At 37.9% G+C, this 17,746-nt stretch overlaps 1 protein-coding gene across 2 annotated transcripts in view; it reads left to right on the top strand.

Moving 5' to 3' along the window:
- The window catches only part of alk (ALK receptor tyrosine kinase), a 401,288-nt gene that overhangs the window by 311,468 nt on the left and 72,074 nt on the right, over positions 1-17,746 (top strand). For both annotated transcript variants that reach the window (XM_028000489.1, XM_028000490.1), the window contains exon 6: positions 13,067-13,198. In XM_028000489.1, coding sequence (XP_027856290.1) covers positions 13,067-13,198 — 132 coding nt within the window. The remainder of the gene's footprint in view (positions 1-13,066; positions 13,199-17,746) is intronic.

Below are 17,746 nucleotides of genomic sequence, written 5' to 3'. Positions count from 1 at the left end.
CACTAAAGGCAGTGAAAGTCTTTGAATAGAGTCTGTAGTCGCTCTCCTTTAGTGATGGAAAGGAGGTTAGAAACAGTCTTAGTAAAGCAGTCATTGATTTTTGAATGAAAATATCCGAGTGCTGGCAATATAGGAACTGATGAATCTCTACATCCATTGATGAATCTCGGTGCTCCACAATAAACAGCACCCAACATCTGCAGGGACTTAAAAGGAGCAATCGTATAATGTCATTGAAGTCAATGTAAAGTTGCACAGTGTCAACAGTGAGTGGTTTTATCGTGTTTAATGAACAACATGATTTGGTTCTTTCTAAGAGACCCAGAGCCCTTGAAGAAAAAGGTTTTTTTAGTTAATTTGCCAAGATATGTATAAGTCATGAATCAGATCGGAGTGCCTTATTTATACGATGTAGCAGGGATAACTGCTGTAACGTCTTTATTTGACCACAGCTGCTGAATTTCACAAATACTTAAGATCCCCTCTAAAAGACACCTACTTCTTATTTTGTTGTTCAAACACCAGATATATCTCAACTTCAAGGATGGTCCTTTAAAAAGCCAGGTGAAAGGCCTGTATGCTGAAGTCGCTAGGATGAGATGTGATGTCTTTTAAGTGGTAAATAGTTTTAATAATTGCATAAAAAGTGCAGCATAACAGTTTTGTCCAGAGAAGGGTTGTATAAAATCACCAAAACCTTTGTAGAAAGTTGTTTGCTTTGGACTGTTGGAGAGATAAAAAAAAACTATTAAATTCAGTACTTCCACAATCGTTCACAAATTTCTCAAGTTCTCTGTTCGGGACGCAGAGTTTTGAAGCGGGTCACAAACATCATACAGTGGGGTTTGCTAGTCTATCTATTCTGTACATAACTGTTCTGTTTTAGCCAGAATCTATTAAAATGCTTCTCTTTACATCAGCATCTCATTAGTGTGAGAGCTTTCTTGATAATTGTGCTCTATCCATATTTTTCATGCAGTTTCTTCCTGTCCTACCAGCTGCCCTACATCCACAAGCACAATATGCCCTTCACCAACTGCTGGCAAGGTTTTTTATGTTTCTAAGAAGGTTATTCAGGGGAACTTTGCACCTTTAACTGTCAAGCGGACACACCGAATGATGCCGAACAGATGTTCAGTTCTGCATTGTGATTCCCTGACGTCAACAGTTACCTTTTACTGGCATTTTTCTGACATTTTTCCAGCTGTTGGTGGCCTCCTGTAGTGCTATTGTAATTTCCTGGTCACTATAATGACGAGGAAATTCTTACTCTGTGATCTGGAAATAAATCTTGGTTGTACTCCTTTCTACCCCCCTAATAACTAAATTATCTATTCAAAATTAACAACATTGGAATCTTACCTAAACATTATGCTATGAATTTCTCCCCCTGCCTGTGGCCTCTTCTTACTCTCTGCTTTTGTCTGACTGTCCTGGTCATTATATTCTTCTGCAATAGGACAATTTAAATGTCTTTAACCTTGTAGATTATTGTGAGCACAAATTATTTCAAAATGAAACCTGGAGAAAATTCTAAATTAAATGTTTGGACTTCAGGTCAGAGCAACAGGGAATAACTTTTGATTTCATGCAGCTTAACTCCCCCAGCTGGTCATCTAATAACAAACCAGCAACACCTGAATCTGTGTAATCTAAATGAGGCTTTCTGATATGCCAGAAGTGAGAGAAATAATGAAGACAAGGAACTGTAAAAAGTGGATATCTAACTTTAACTTATAATTCCTGGTTACCCTGTCGGGGGAAACAACCTGTTTTATTTCTATACCTTTATGTAAAAGTATAAAACTTATAAAAATTATCTGGTATTTGCCAAGGCCTAATAATTTTTCACAAGTGCACCAACCTGCATAGGAAAATTAAGTTAATTACACCATTACCAGTCTTACTACATTGTTAAGGAATTTTGTATCACCTTTCTTTCCAACTTTGTTTCAGTTCATTGAGATTTGCAGATATTTGTTTTTGCATGGCTCTCTTAAGATCCCACCACAGGACTTCAATCAGTTTGAGGTTTAGACTTTGACTGGGCCATTGGGCCAATACCTTGTTTTCTTTTATCAGCCATTTTGCTGTAGATTTGTTGCTTTGTTGGTGGTTACTGTCCTGTTGATGACTCAGTTTGGACCAGGTTTCCACTGTCAGGTGGCCTCACATTTGCTCTCATCTAAATATCATGGGATATTTAGTATCTGTGGCTGCAAAACTAACCCAAATCATCACACATCCACTACAGTTTGACTATTGGTCTGCAGATTTTTTTTATAGTGATGTGATGTGGTTGGTTTTCTCCAAAGATGGAACCGTGTGTTATGACTAGACATCTCTGCATTGCTCTCCAGATGTCCAGATTTCTCTTGAAACCTCTTCCTTTCAAGAGAAGAACTTAAGTTGTTTTTTCAAATTGTTCTATCATTTAGCATGCTAACTCAGGCCATTGAGTCAAAGATGGATTTCTGGGGATTTTGGCAATTGTCAGGTTAATTTGCATGTGATTAGCAACACCCGGTTGCTACTTTACTTCTGAATTTAGTTTATGCTGTGGATATCTTTTATGTGATTTTAAGTTTCATATGACATGCTGGTCTAACTTTGACTTTGTGACTAGAGGTCCACCGAGTATTACTTTTGGGAGATTGGCGATCAGCTTAACTTAGATGTGAAGCCGATCTTATCTACCCATCACATCTACCTTATCAAAGGTCTAAAAACAGGTCTAAAAATCAGCCACTGTCCAGTTGAGCTGGTGTAAGAGACGTTTGATTGACACTCCCACCAACCAGGTGATGTCTGCATGTTTCCAATTGACAATAGTCACTCCACTGTTGGCAATTCAGGGAATTTCTTGCTTTATTTAGCAACATTTCAGATGAAAAAAATCAGTATCAATCAAAATCGGAAACAGCAGGTTAGGTTTTTTAAGATCGATAATAGGAGTAACCCTAACCATCAGTTTTTAAAGCAGAGATTTTATAAATCTGCTTTGCCCTGATTCTTCTTATATTAAAGAAATTACAGCAACAGAAAATCAAAAAGCTCAGCTTCCATCCATATTGATAGAGTCAAATTTTTTTGTCTTTGTCACTGTTAGCGCCGAGCACAGTGGGCACCGCTATTACATGCAAATCCAGTAATAGTTGAACAGCATCTAATTGTTCTCAGCTCCGGGTTCATCGTGTTCTCCTGCCAGGCAGCACATAAGCTGTGTTGAGCAGAGAGAAAAGGCACGCAGACGTGCAGTACTCTCCTCAGGCGCCACCTGGGTCCCCAGCACAACACCCACTGCACACCTCCCACTCCCAAATGAAGCCCTAATCCGTCTCGGCACTCTCTCAGGCTTTCAACACCTCCCTCGTTTTCCCCTCCAGCACCTGCCACAAACCTGAGCTCAGATTACCTTCAGTCCTATAAAGCCAAGCAAACAGTCTCCCAACCAAATAATACTTGTTTGTTGTATTTCTTCTCTGTCATTTGCACACATTATTCAAATGCTTCCAACAATCATCTACTCAGACAGAATCGATTCCAAACTTTGTTTTGTTTATTAATTAGAGCGCTTTTAAATTTAATTTGATCACTTTCAACACAAACAAAAAATTTTCTTGATTTTCATTGCTGTTGTTGTATAACAGCAAAGAAAGCATGAATCATTCTGATGGAAGTAAATCATGCTAATGATTAATTTTATGCCCAGTCTCCTCTTGTGAATTTTGAATCACCACTTAAGCAAATCTGCTTTGTGACCAATTTGGTTTTAAAAATCATGAAGTGATTTTCAGGACGTAATGTCTTCATTGCATCCTCAACAAAGCACAGCTAAGCCTAGTTACATAGGTATACATAAGCGTATACAACGTAAAATGGATTCTTGACAGGCGCAGCTTTTGATTCAGATCAAGCTTTCGGTCTTCTTGAGTTTATACCTGCCTTGAATTATACTGAATATTATTGACTAGAAATAAATATCAGCTGTCTGTATTGGATTTCCATGACATTTGTTTATATACAACATTCAGCAAAAGTAAGAGTTTGCAGAGGTTATAAAAGAGCACAACCTTTTCTTTGTGCAAAGCAAAGGTATCCTTCACCTGACCATTATAAATAATTGGACAAGAAGTGGGTCAAAGCTCGACATTCAACATGAAGATTTTAAGATTTAGATTGACACGAGCCACATTCTAAAGTAAATTTAAAATAAAATGTTTTACGTTACTTGAAAATAAACAGTCCTCAAAATCTGACAGAATAGGAGAACATCTTTAAAGCACAGTTGACAAATATTCTCAAGTGAAAGTCAAAGCACGCTGATAGACTCAGACTGAATGATGAGCTTAAATCAACCAGTGTTGTAAGGGCTTGAATGCTGTAGGATGTCAGATTAAATATGAGAATAATATTTACAATAGTCAAAATTGCTTACATTACAAAAACTTGTTCACTTTCATATTGTTTTTTTTTTTTATCTGAAATGACTTCTTGACAATGTCCATCATCGCACCTTAACATTCTCAAAAGATGCTGATTTTTCTTGTCAGTGTGGTGCACAGAGATATGGTCAATACAGCAGAAATAAATGGTGCCGCTTCTGCTTTCTTCCTTCAAACCCATCTACTTTAATTAAGTCATCAGTCACCGGTCCAACAAGCAATCCAATTTGCAGCACCTGAAAGTGACTTGTGTGGCTGTGTCTCGCATTCTGACAGTCCTTTATGGTTGCAACAAAGCAAACATCATGAAGGATTTTAACCTTTAATATATTTTTCATTCTGGATGTAAACAGAAGTGACCGTGTGGACTGACAAGCTCATTACCAGATCATATCAATCTCAGATTTGACTTTGACTTTGTCGGTGTGCTGTAGCACGGCAGAGAGATAACAAAGGTTTGTCCTTTGGAAAGCCTCTTAAGTGTTTGTGCCCATGTGTTAGGAAGGAAAATGTAGGTAAAGCCTAAGACATGGCAGTTGTGAAGCCTGAGGAAAATTGAACCAGTGACCTTCTCTCTCCTGGACCATTTCCTTATCCATTGTACCATGCTGCAGGTTCTCAATGGAGCATCACGACAACGCCATACGTCACGAATAGATACAGGCAATGAGGATGTCCTGAAGCGCATCAATCAAATGCAGCAATGTGAAGGCAGGGAGGGAAAGAAGTAGAGTGAGGTATAGATGGAGCCAAGTAAAGTCCCTTAATAGAGTCACAGGAGGATACGTTTTTAATTTCTTTGATCACTTAAATGACAAATGTCTAGATCCAATTTTGTGTTTAAATGGCACTCTCAGAATACCAAGTGTTAAAATGTCGGAACTAAAAAACATTCGTAAAAGGATGTCATGCACAGAATCAGTGGCCCGTGAAGATGAGCAATAGAGTACAACTGAATGCATTGTTTGCAGTCAATCTTGTAAACAGGCATCGAATCATGAGTGCACACCAGATTCATTCATGTGCATGTGGGCAAAGTTCACAATGTCAAACAGGTGTATAAAAATGTGATTTGAGACGTCTTTGCTCAGAGCAGCGGGTGACTTCTTTTCTATCCTGACCTAAAAACAGATTCCCATCCGACAGTACACAGACACATGTAAAAAATTGGAATACCTCCAAAATGTCCAATATTTTTGTCACTCGTTTCAGAAAGTGAAACTCGTATTTTATATATATTCCTTTCACATAGCGTGAAATTATGAATGTAAGTTAAATGACAATGCCTTCCAGATAATAAAATCTCCAAATTCAGTATCTTGATAAGATTAATAAAAAATGATTTTTTTTAAACAGACATTTTTGGCTTGTAAAAAGTATGTTCATTTCTATGCACCCGATACTTGGATTAAGCTCTTTTTCCATGAATTACAATGAATTACTGGATCAATATGGCGTGGCATGGTGGAGACCAGGCTGTGGTTCTTTTGAAGTGTAATAAAAACCTGATTCTTTTCTAACTGATATATTTGAACTCTTTCTTCTTGAGACAAAACTGACCCTTGAGCCAGAGACAGGAATCCCCTTTTCCCTTTTGAAAAGCATTGCTTTAGACTTTGGAGGGGATTCTAAGGTTAAAATATTGAAATTTTGTCAACTGTGCATTTGGAAAAATTTGTCTATATACTAAATTACCCTTAAAATGTATTGCTACAGTTTAGATTTTACAGAGTTATGACCTTTTTCCCACAGTGGCATTTCTAAAAAGTTTGAATAAAAAAGGCTCATTTACTTGTTGTTAGACTTTGCATTACAACAAAAATAGCTTGACACAAAGATTGAAAATATTTCATTGTTGGTTTCTTGTAAGTTCTTCACATTGACGATGTTAAAACTTACTGTGTCAAAATTATGAAAATATTCTTTCAGGCTCATTTACTCTGAGCTAAATGATTATTTTTCTTTTCGATTCTCTGAAATTCCTGAAGGTTTTAAAGAGATGAGTCATTGCTTGGAAACTGTTGAAGAAAAATCTTGGTAGCAAAGAAAAATCTGAGTCATTTAGAAAAAACAAAGCCCATCAGTTACCAGAAGATTCAGCATGCAGAGCAAAAGCTCTATCTGGCAGCACTAGTCTTCATCACACTCTGCCTCTAATCTCTTGCCTTAGGCTTTTCCTCAAGAAGCAAACCCTCAACACAAACTGGTTGTCTGTTGCAGGCACCTTTCCAAAGCAATCTACACAGGCGGTTTCATTTTAAGATACTGAGCAAATGTTAAATGGCCCAGGGCACAGAGTAAAGTGTTCTCAGCATCTGTACGCCAAATGAAACAGATGTCTAAATCAACCCTAATCTGACGTGGAGGAGAAACCTTTGGGGTTTTACGGACCTAAAGCATTTTTGAATCAAAGCCAGTAATTAACATACAGGAACCTTAAATCTAATCAGATTCAGTGTTGGCAATAAGAACATTGGCATAAAATTCTTAATGCGTTCACCGAGGCAGTTTAATACATTTAATGTCAAACTGTACACTCTAATTAGTGTGTAGCTACAGTACCTATGGAAATGATGAAAATGTCCATCTGCTGCAATCAGAGAACCAGATTCATTGACCCCTGTTGAGATTTACAGCCTGGCTTCAATGTACTGTTAAAAACATTTCAACTGCATTGATTTTATTGCAGAATGTATTTCAGAATCACAGCTTTTCACATTTGTTAATATTCTCATCGCTTTTGTGAATAAACCTGTTAGGAAACATCTATGATGATGATGAAGCCTGTCAATATCTTCTTCCATAAAGTATTCCATTAGGAACATCTACCAATAATCCAGGATCAATTTGGTGATCATCTCTTTTTTCTAGCTTGATTGAGAAATGTGTAATGAGACAAAAATGATGACAAAGTGGTTCAATGATCAGGACACTTACATTTTTGACCTCTGTTCAGGAAACTTGACACATTGTAACGCCACTAAGACGCTGTGGTCAGTTCTAATGAAGCAGTTTTGTAGCTAAAGTCAATAGTTAACTTCAAGTACTAATAAGACAGGAATGGGTTAGCTTTATGTCCAAACGGAATATTGAGCATATCAAAGTCATGAAAATCAAGGAAAAACACTGGCAAGACTAATTCACTACAAGACACCCATAAAATATGAAACGTTGATGAGGAAAATCAGATAAAGTGCAATTTTTCTGCTGTAAATGACAGAAACATGAAAATCATTATCCTGGGAATGTTAAAGGTATTACTTTCCCCTCCCATCTCCACCCTGTCCGCCCTTCGGTGTGTTGCTCTCTCCGGCAGGGAGCATGACAGATAGTAATAGTGATTGGGCAGAGCTCGCACCAATCGAGCGTGACTGTGTGCAGTTAATTGAATTCATGAGCAAATATGTCTTGTCCCATCGACTGTCCAGCAGCAGGCGCAGCTGCATCTATCTTCAACACTGCAGCCGCTGTAAATCTCTGTGAATGGCTTGAAATTTTGCCTTTAATGGGTCGCCAAGATAGCAGTGCCATCGCTGGCTGAGGTTTCTGTCTGCAGTAACCAGCACAGACTTTGAGAACAGAGATTACACCGTGAAATTAATGAGGTTTAACTACTTTTGAAGTTGATGATAGACTAAATCAAGTCGGGTAAAGTTGTTTACTTTCTGTTCTCCTGTCTGTTTGCAATTCTGTGGACAGCAGATCTGCAGGCAGGCACTTTTCCAGCCTGAAATCCCTCCTCATGCACAGGAATTTCCAGCCCTGACTGACTGACATGCTTGCTCATCTGTAGGAAGACAAAAGCTGTATTAATTTCAGTTTCAGACTTCCTCCCCCAATTGTTCTGAAAAGTGTCTCTGCAGCCCGTCTGCAACAACGAAGCATCTGTTTGTATTCAAATCTGCACACAGTGGCCAATAAACCGTGTCAAGTTCTATTCAGACAGAGAGACGAACTGTTTTGCATGATCTGATAACCTGCAGAGAGAATTATGTTCATCTCTCAAATCTGATCGTCATGATACGGTTATGCAAAAGTTTTAAATGTTAGGTGTTGGTATCGAATTGGTTTCAGCTGATAAACCATGTAAAAAAAAATGGAAGTTCAGTGCGTTCTCGTACGACTAAAGTGTGACTGTAAGACATTAACAAACATGGGTGAAATATATAGTTTTTCAGGACACAATGAAGATGTTCTGGTCTTTATATGAAAAGCTGTTTGTGGAGAAAACATTACAGACCATGTACTGTGTACTGACCATTCAACCCAACACATGACACATGACCCAATACTGTGGGTCATGTGTTACTAAAGAAGACTTCTTAGAAGATGGAGTATTCTGTTTTTTTTCCTCATATAAACGCCGCCTGTGTTTGCTGAACAAGCACTTAAAGGCTTTAGTGAAAATGAAATGACGTCAAGATGAAAACAAGAGAAAGTGAAAATCTTGCTGGGAAATCCCCAAATTAATAAGGAGCACATGAGCAGGAAAATGTAATTAGAGTGGTCAAGTTGAAAAACTGGTTCATTTCTTTGAATCACTTATTACCATTGTTTTGATCTTTGTTATTTAAACTTTTTGTTGTTGAAGTTGCAATTAGTTTTACACAGGATGGAAAAGTTTGGATTCTGTTTTCTACCCAATGTTTCACCTCATTCACTCCCTTTTTTAATCAGCTGTGCTGCTCTGAGTCCTGTAGTTGAGGGTAAATACAAAACCAATCAACTATATGTTATTTCTTAGTTAGCTATTATTTAACCATGAATAATCCCATCAAGATTATATTGAAGCCTTATGTGCAGTGTGAAGCTGGTTCTGCATTTCATTATAATGAAAACTCCAGATCCAGAAACTTCCACAGGGGTAACAAAATGCAAAAACAACTCATGAAACAAACAGAAAACTATGTGGAATGTAAGGCTCTCTTTTAACTGGACAGATATCACTGCTGCAGAACCAGCATGACCAGGATTTTTCTCATTATCTACTGAAAGTTGTCAGTCATGTGAACCTCATTGCTTCAGATTGTAATAGATGGCTCTGACTCTTCCTGTCCTTCCTGACATTTAGATAAACAAAGCATGCTGAGAAGCAAGTAAACAGGAGGATGGCACCTCCTTTGTCTTCCTGATTCTTCAGCTTCACAACAGAGAATTAGTTTGGACTTCAAAGTCAGAATTTAAGGAAGCGGACAAGATCCAAAAATATGTAGTGAAACCATATCTACACACACACACACATGAAGCTGATTCAGCTGTTGGAATCCAGTGTTATAAAGCAGAGAAACATCCAAAATATGACAGAATTACAGTGGAAAACCACTCACTCTGGATATTTCCAATGCAGTAGGTGTAGGACAGTGGGATATTTGAAGGTCAGGTTTGGAAAATACCAAACTCGGCCCTGGAAGGTTTAGACTATTATTTGTATTTTATGTGATGAACCAACACAAAGCAGAGCAAACTTATTAAGTGGGAGTAAATATTGTACATAGTTTTCAGAGTTTTTTGTGCATTTGTATTCACTCTTCCAGCTGCAGGTATTTGGGGTATGTGTCTATCAGCAAATCTTGCCACAGAATCTCTATTTGGTTTACTTCTGATCTTTTACTTGGGGAATTCATTTCCTTCCACTTCACAATTATGCCTTACTTTGGATTTTCACATAAAATCCAAGTTAATTAAATTTTTGTCCGTAATAAACTCCTATTTAACCCTTATTAGGAAACAATTTTGGAAAATACACATGTTTGGTCCAAGGCCTGTTTGTTTATAGGCTTCTTTATGTGAAAAAACACAGTTTGAAATAGTTTAGGCTCTGGAATGCAGTTTTTTTTCCCCATTTAAACTTGCAAGACTAATATTTCGACGTCTAACTCTATCAGACTATCACTCTTGTGTTTGTGTATCTGTTTGAACAGCAGATATTCCGGCTCCTCGGCTCTCATTCATCATTCTCCTCACAAAGCCCAAAGCAACCCCATGAACACAAAGATAACAAAACTCTCTTGATCCCACAGGCAATTCATCCCCCACTGACCCACTTGTTTTCACAATCTGACAAGTGTGATTTAAGAACTGCAGTCTGCGCGCAGTGCAGTGGCCATGTCTGGCTGCGCTTACCTGCTTCAGGGGGCCTAAAGTTAGCCGCATCACCCCTTTTACACGTTACTACTCCCCTGTCACCAAACTAAGACAAATCCATGAATTTATATCTAATGCCCAGAGGTTTTGGTTCACTCTGGATAAACTTCTCTTATTTCTTTATTTGATAAATTGTTCTGTTAGTAGATTATACAAAAAAGAAGCAGCTGCCGAGTACAACCAATGCATAATACAACAACCCTTTTCCTTAGCTAATTGAATTTTCCTGTTAATGTCACATGTCACTGAGGCTGTATTTTTGTGCACAGCTTTTAGTTTCCCAAAAGAGTCCAATGAGGTCGTTTCTATGGACCGATACAAAAGAGTATTCATCATTAGAGTCATTTACTCTGGCTCATTTTAAAAAGATTGTGAAGTGGATCATTCACCAACGTGTTAAAGTAGCTTTCCACAGCCATAGAAGTCCTGGCACAGCAGTGGGCCGTGGGAGGCATCCAACTAATGTGTTTTTTCACCTCCCCCCCCCGATGCCTCTCCCCCCAAAAAAGAAATCTCTTTTTAATCCATCACCAGGTGTGTCAGTTTCCAAGTGGGCGCTAATGCTTCTCCATCACACAAAAAAGGAAAAAAGAGCCATAACTCTGAGATTTCTGGCCTCTCCTCCATTGGTAAATAAGCAATGGTTTCTGTGCAATCTTTAGTATTTTGTGGCCGTGGCTAATTTGGAGCTGATGCTGGTAACATAAATTTCAGGTGTCCACTTAAGCTTTTTCTGCCTGAAAGTAAGCAATTTAATACCAGGCTATGGTTTGATTTAACCTTAATTTAACAACTTGGAAAACTGAAACAAATCCTAAAGATGAAGAGATAAAATAAGTGATTTTAGGGGGGGCTTGTGTGGTGTAGTAATAGAGCAAGTGCCCCATATCTGGAGGCTATTAGTTTTCAACAGAGGCATTCAGGGTTCATCTCTGGACCTCAAGACTTTTGCCGTATATTTTCCACCCTTCATTCTGCTGCTTCCTGTCTATAAACACCATAATAGCAGCACAAAAGCTTTTTAATCAATGCTACTTCTTTTCTGCGATCTAGTCCCAAATGGTCACCATCAGAATATGCAAAGGCTGCCATTTAGCAGGAAAGCAGATAGTTTCAATTAACTCCAAATCCTTCAGCAAAGTTGGATCAAATATCTGACTTGAATTATTCCTGAGGCTTGTTGGTGGCACTGTGGTCAAAATACTGTTTGAAGTTGTGTAATCAACCTCTGGAAATAGTGAATTAAATTATTAAAAATTATTAAAGGCCAAAAATGTATGACGTTCATGTTGGACACACTAATGGCATGCAATTGAAATTGGTGAAACCAACAAAAGCTTGTTTTCTTGAGAAACTGGAAACCTTTCCTCAGGTTTTCCCTTGTTTTTGCAGATCAGTCACTTTCCATGATCAAGTATTTTGACAAAATTTCTTTATGGATTTAAAAATGAAGCAATGCTAACTTTTGGGTAGCATAAGATTTTTGCCAACATTTCAAATGAAAATTTGACTTTAATGTTTTGTTTCCTCATTTGTCCTCCTGCTTCAGGTTTTGGATGCTGTCGCCTCAATGTCATTCCAAACTTTCTGCATCTAGTTCAGCTGCAGCAGAAATGCATTAATTACAAATGTCGCGATGAAAGCCGTCGTGGCATTCCTGCGTATCTCGTCAGCGCAGCTAGCAGCATTCGCTCCATATTTGCCTCTCCGTGTCATGGGATTGTTATCAGACTTTCAACTCCAAGTTCGCCTGAACAGAGAACAAATCTGCATATTACAGATCAAGGACAGACTACAGAGAGAGCAGCCAGTCACTCGTGATAGTGATCACTTCCCCCTTTTTTTTCCTCATGATAGAGGGAAACAAACAAGATCCCCATCACTGCTTTATGTTTTAGTTCCCTGATCTCTTGTTTTTTTTTTTTTTTTCTCTGATCAGTTTCTGGTGATTAAGGGGAAGGTGAGCAGTCAGTTTCCAGAACCTACAGATATAGAACCTGATTTGCATAGATATGCAAATGCACCTGGTGACAATTGAGCTGCCAAGACAGGTGATATCAGTTGTGTGTGTGCGTGCGTGTGGGCGTGTGTATGCGTTGATCACACCATATGTGAAGCCTGCTAACGGTAACTAGGTCATAGTTTTCACTGCCTGTGTTCCTCCTCTGATGGATGAGTACTGTATTCACAGCTCATGCTGCCTGTCTCAGGTTATTTATGATGGTGCATGCAGTCTACGGATGTTATGGCTTGTATTGGCCTTCCTCACAAAGTAATGTACTCTAAACTTTTTTTTATGTTTTTTAGTTATACTTTCTCAGCTGCAGATTTAAGTTTTCTATCTAACATAATGCATTAAATCTCTCAGGGATGTTCAGAAAACAAGCTTAATCCTCGACTCAGGTGGTTTACTCATTCGTGACTACATTGTGAAAACGCTCCACCTTGACTTTGTTTCGCTCTTCTTATTCTCTCAGCGTCCTCACCAGGCCCAAACATCACCCTGGAGGGACAGTACCACTGCTACAAGGGTCCGGCAATCCCCCTGGACAAACTCTGTGACTTCAGCACCGACTGCCCGCTCGGAGACGACGAAGGCAACCGTTGCCGTAAGTAGAGCGGGACACATTAACACAATGATGTGCTTGAACCACAGCAGGGGCATGAAGAAAAATACTTTACAGGGACAGAACAGATTTCTGGAGGATCTTAAACATTAATCTGTTTTTTAAACCAATGAGACATATTGTACTCATAATTATCTTGTATCTGTTCTGTCAAATGCTTTATCCACTGACAACATCGGCAGCTTAACAACAAAATAATAAAACTTAAATTATGTCTTTTTACAGTAGACATAACCAGGGATGGAGGGCTCAAGATGGCACTGGTTCTCGAATTCTCCGATAAATGGCAAAGAATATTTTGATCTGTTTTATTGCATGTGTAAAAAGTAATGACCAATCTAAGATTACATAGGGGCAATTGTATAATATAACAGCATGCTACATAAATAAAATAAATACAAAAACACAAGTTATTTTCTGAACAATTGTAATGTTGATGATAAAAGTCAAAGATCATAGAGAGCATTTTAAGATGCCTTATGGGTTGGCTAACTCCATAAAGGAATATAGTAACTCAAATACAGAGTGAAGAAAAAAACATTTCTAGGAGGATGAGAAAAAAAGTTTTTGGATAGTCAATGGATACGATGATGTTCTCAAAGTCACTTTAGACAAAGCCTGTTCTCTCATTACTTACATTCACCACTGAGAACCAGCTCAGCTTTGTTAACCAACAAGTTGCATCCTGGGTAAAGTGAGAAATATCCAGTTATAAGATTATGTTTCTGAAAAAAAAATTGAATGATTGTATATACACCCACTTGGTACAGCGGGGCTGGTGCAGATTTATTGTTTGTGTATGAAGGTATATGCTGCCACTGTTAGTCTGCTGCCCATTGATTAAGGTGAATTGTGGAAAATCACCTTTAAGGAACCAAACCCACCCAGTACAGCTGACCGTGTTTGTGTGCCCTCCTGACTGAAGCACAGAGAGAAAAGCCCAAAATAAGGGCGCAGAAGATATGCATGGCTAGCAGTTCTCATCCTTGACATATTCCGTAGTTGGTATTTCTATCTTCTTGCACATTTGTTTTCTGCTTTTCTCAGGGCTTAGGAGCAACGCTAGCCAACTATGCTGATATCTTATTCACAAGTCCCCCAGGCCAGGCGCTTATTGTGTGTCTGCTTGTGCGTACCCTGAATCTTTTTATAGCGCCGCCCGCATGTACGCAGCTTTAAATTGTCTCTGAGATTTGTGTGTAACAGCTCAAGAGTCTCACGGATACCGTTGAAAAGAATAACAACAACAAAGTCGCGGATTAATTCTTGTTGTGTTTTTTTTACCTACATTAAAGCGACCAGAATTAATTTGCCTGTACCCACAATGCAGGTCAGCCTCCCCTTGTGCTGCTTATTAAAATGATGCCTACTCCCATGTGTGTGTAGGTTTGCTCACAATGGGAGCCGGGAGATAAGAGGGTAACGATAGGGTGAAAATCCCAGCCAGGCGCAGATTCCCTTTCTGCTGCGAGAGGATTTATTAGCGCTAATTGGCTTGAGAGGCAAACCCAAGGGTGTAATCTCTCTGTGAATGTAATAACTGTATGTGTGTATAACATTTTGATTTTGAAAGACACACTTGCACATTTGGAATAAATTAGTCTATCAGAAATAAAAGTTGGATTTTATGTGTCGATGATCTGGTTTATGTTTTTTAAAACAGTTTTATGTTTTTAAACAGGGTTCCTACTATTTCTATTCATCAGGTCATGTTCCACATTTGTCCAGACTCAACATTTCCACAGTTCTTTGTCCTCTATGAAAACTTACAGAATAGGAGGGAGGGAGAGATTTAAAATTGTAGAAGTTAGACTAAACGCTGGCCAAAGTGAAACAGAAAATTACACTTGTATATACAATTATGGTTAAAAACACAGAATACAAGCAAAACAGAAATATTTTAAGAATGAAAGCCCACAAAAAAGGTATTGTCCCATGTCTGAGGAATCTTTATAGTATCTGCCTTCTTAAGTTCTACCACAGAATGGGTCCAACCAAAGTAATCAGTGTCACCCCTGTTTTTGTGCGTTTTGCAGGGCATTCAAGAGCATCTAGTTAGTATATCTGAGTGTTCTTGCTGAAATCTGGTATTTCAAAATGTCATTAAGTGAACAAGACCTAACCCATGCAGAAATCTAAAGAAAAACAATATAATCCTGAATTTTATCTAACGCCAAACAGGAAGTGCTGTTTTCTCACTCTTGTCATTTGTCAGGAAGTAATTTATTGTGCCTGATGCAAGCAGCAGCTTCACAGTAAAAAGCAACTGAGCCTCATTTAATTGTGTCTACTAACTTCTGTCTTCTCACATAGCTGAAGCTCAAAATAAATGTTTATGAGCAGAATTCAGTTTGATGTTTAGTAAAATGTATTATCATATATTTGTGCAAACTAAGTCATGAATTTATTATCTAATTTAAAATAATGTGTTATTCAACTTGATAACATGACTGAAAATAATACAGAAATGTGTCCTTGTTCATCTAGGTGAGGGCAGTTTTCTTGCGTAACGGTTATTAATTATTTGGTTTAAATTTACACAATTGACAGTTTGATTCATTAGTCCTCAGGACTGAAGACTAATGAGCTGTGAGAATAAAAAACAGTGTTTAGACAGCCTTTCTCTTGTTGCCAAATTAACTTGATGTTCTTTAATTTCTAAATTTAAACCAAAACAAATTTCCACTTCACTTGAATTTTCAATTAAACCACCTTCAAATGTTTTACAGTATTGTCTTAGCCTAAATGCAGCTGCAGTATTTCAACCAAGCAGAAATCAAAGTGAATAACTTTGTATTTTGTTTGCGGAGATTTCCGTTCAAATATATGTTTATCCTAATCAGTTCAAAAAAAACATTCAGTGTTTCCTTACATCATATTTTCAGGGTGATAACATCAACATCTAGATGAGAAATAAAGTAAATATTGTGGTTATGATGAATCCAAAGGGAAACATATTCAAGAATTTGATGGAACTGGTCCTTGAGGAACTCCAAACTGGCTATGGACAGAGAAAGTGGTGTCTGAAATATGACCAGAATCACTGAAGAGCAGATGCTTTAAAGCTAACACACTGCATGAGAGAAGATCGATATCTATAAGAGATGATGATGATGATGATGATGATGATCTTCTGAACCAAAGGTAGCACATAAATCTAACAGCCCTTCATAGCGAGGTTTCTTGAGTGGTCTGTTAAAACTAGTTTGCTAATTATTTTTAAAGCATTTGTTTCCTACCATGATATTGTTTAATCCAATCTGAACATTGTTATTAATTATGTTTATTTTAGCAAATCTAGAAAAGAATGATTTTTTTTTTCACTCCAAAAAAAGTTTTCAACAGGTTTATGGAAGAATAAGGAGATCAACAGATCAAATATATAGATTTATATATCGACCTGATGATACCTTGATGGGTGGATGGGCAAGCCTACAGACTGACGATTAGGATTGGGAATAAAATCTGAAAATGCAACTATTTCCTGTTCTGTTTTCTTTTTACATGTTTGTTTTGGTAAAAATCAAGGTAAAAACTGATCATCTAGCTGAGGAAAATGTGTTGCCTGCTGAGAAATGTCACAGTTCTGTTACTTATGTTAGACTACTCAAACACCAGCTGTTAACTGTCCTCAAAACTATTAAGAAACACAACCTTTATCTTTTAACCTTATTAAAATCAAGGACCAATGTTGATCAGACCACCTTTAAACTATCATATGTCTTTTGTTTTACCTACGTTTGTACCTGCATGTCTGTAATTCATTTCATATTCTTCAGTCACCCATCCTGATTACCCCCTGGTACTCATATCACATAGCATCTCCTCTCTGATACCCTATTCTCTATGATCTATCCACCAGTTATCTGCCTCTGATTTGATCTATTTAAATCCTTTATAAGCTCTGCCAAGGCTCATTATTGGGAAAAAGCAGAAAGAGGCTGGAGGAACAAGCTCAGCTGGTGTCAATCACAAAGATTCCCGACATATAAGGAAGCTCGAGTCCCCATGGATGATCCCTCACCATCCTACTAGCGCATCATTATGCACAAACACATCCTCAACTCTCTGAGAGTCCCAGCTTCCTCTGCTTGATCTCAGCCCGGCTAAATTCAGCAGACGCCCCACTGCCTTCCAGCTCCACATTTGCCCCGTAACAAATTGGAAATGCTGCTTTGCATCAAAGCGTAAGACGCCATAATTTAAGGGGTGTTTGAGGTTTTTATTTTTTCCATTATATTTATTCAGCCTTTATTTAACCAGGAAATGTCTTGAAATGGGAAGATCTTTCAAGGGTAACATTGCTCAGAAAATATGTAAGAATTGCAGACTTTAATTGGTTTTAGCATTTGATTAAAATGTGTGTAATTTCCTAAAGCAATTTATTTAATTGTAAATGTAAAGTATTAAAATACTGTTGTTCATTCATATACCAGAATCAGCCCAAAATACTTTTCTGTCTAGTTTTTTATTTCCCTGACTAACTGTTAAATCACTGATCATGGAAAAAATACTTTGTGTCCCGCATTG

This window comes from Xiphophorus couchianus, chromosome 19 (genome assembly GCF_001444195.1).
Source record: "Xiphophorus couchianus chromosome 19, X_couchianus-1.0, whole genome shotgun sequence".
Classification (NCBI taxonomy): Eukaryota; Metazoa; Chordata; class Actinopteri; order Cyprinodontiformes; family Poeciliidae; genus Xiphophorus; species Xiphophorus couchianus.
This window is presented reverse-complemented; position numbering and strand designations above follow the sequence as displayed.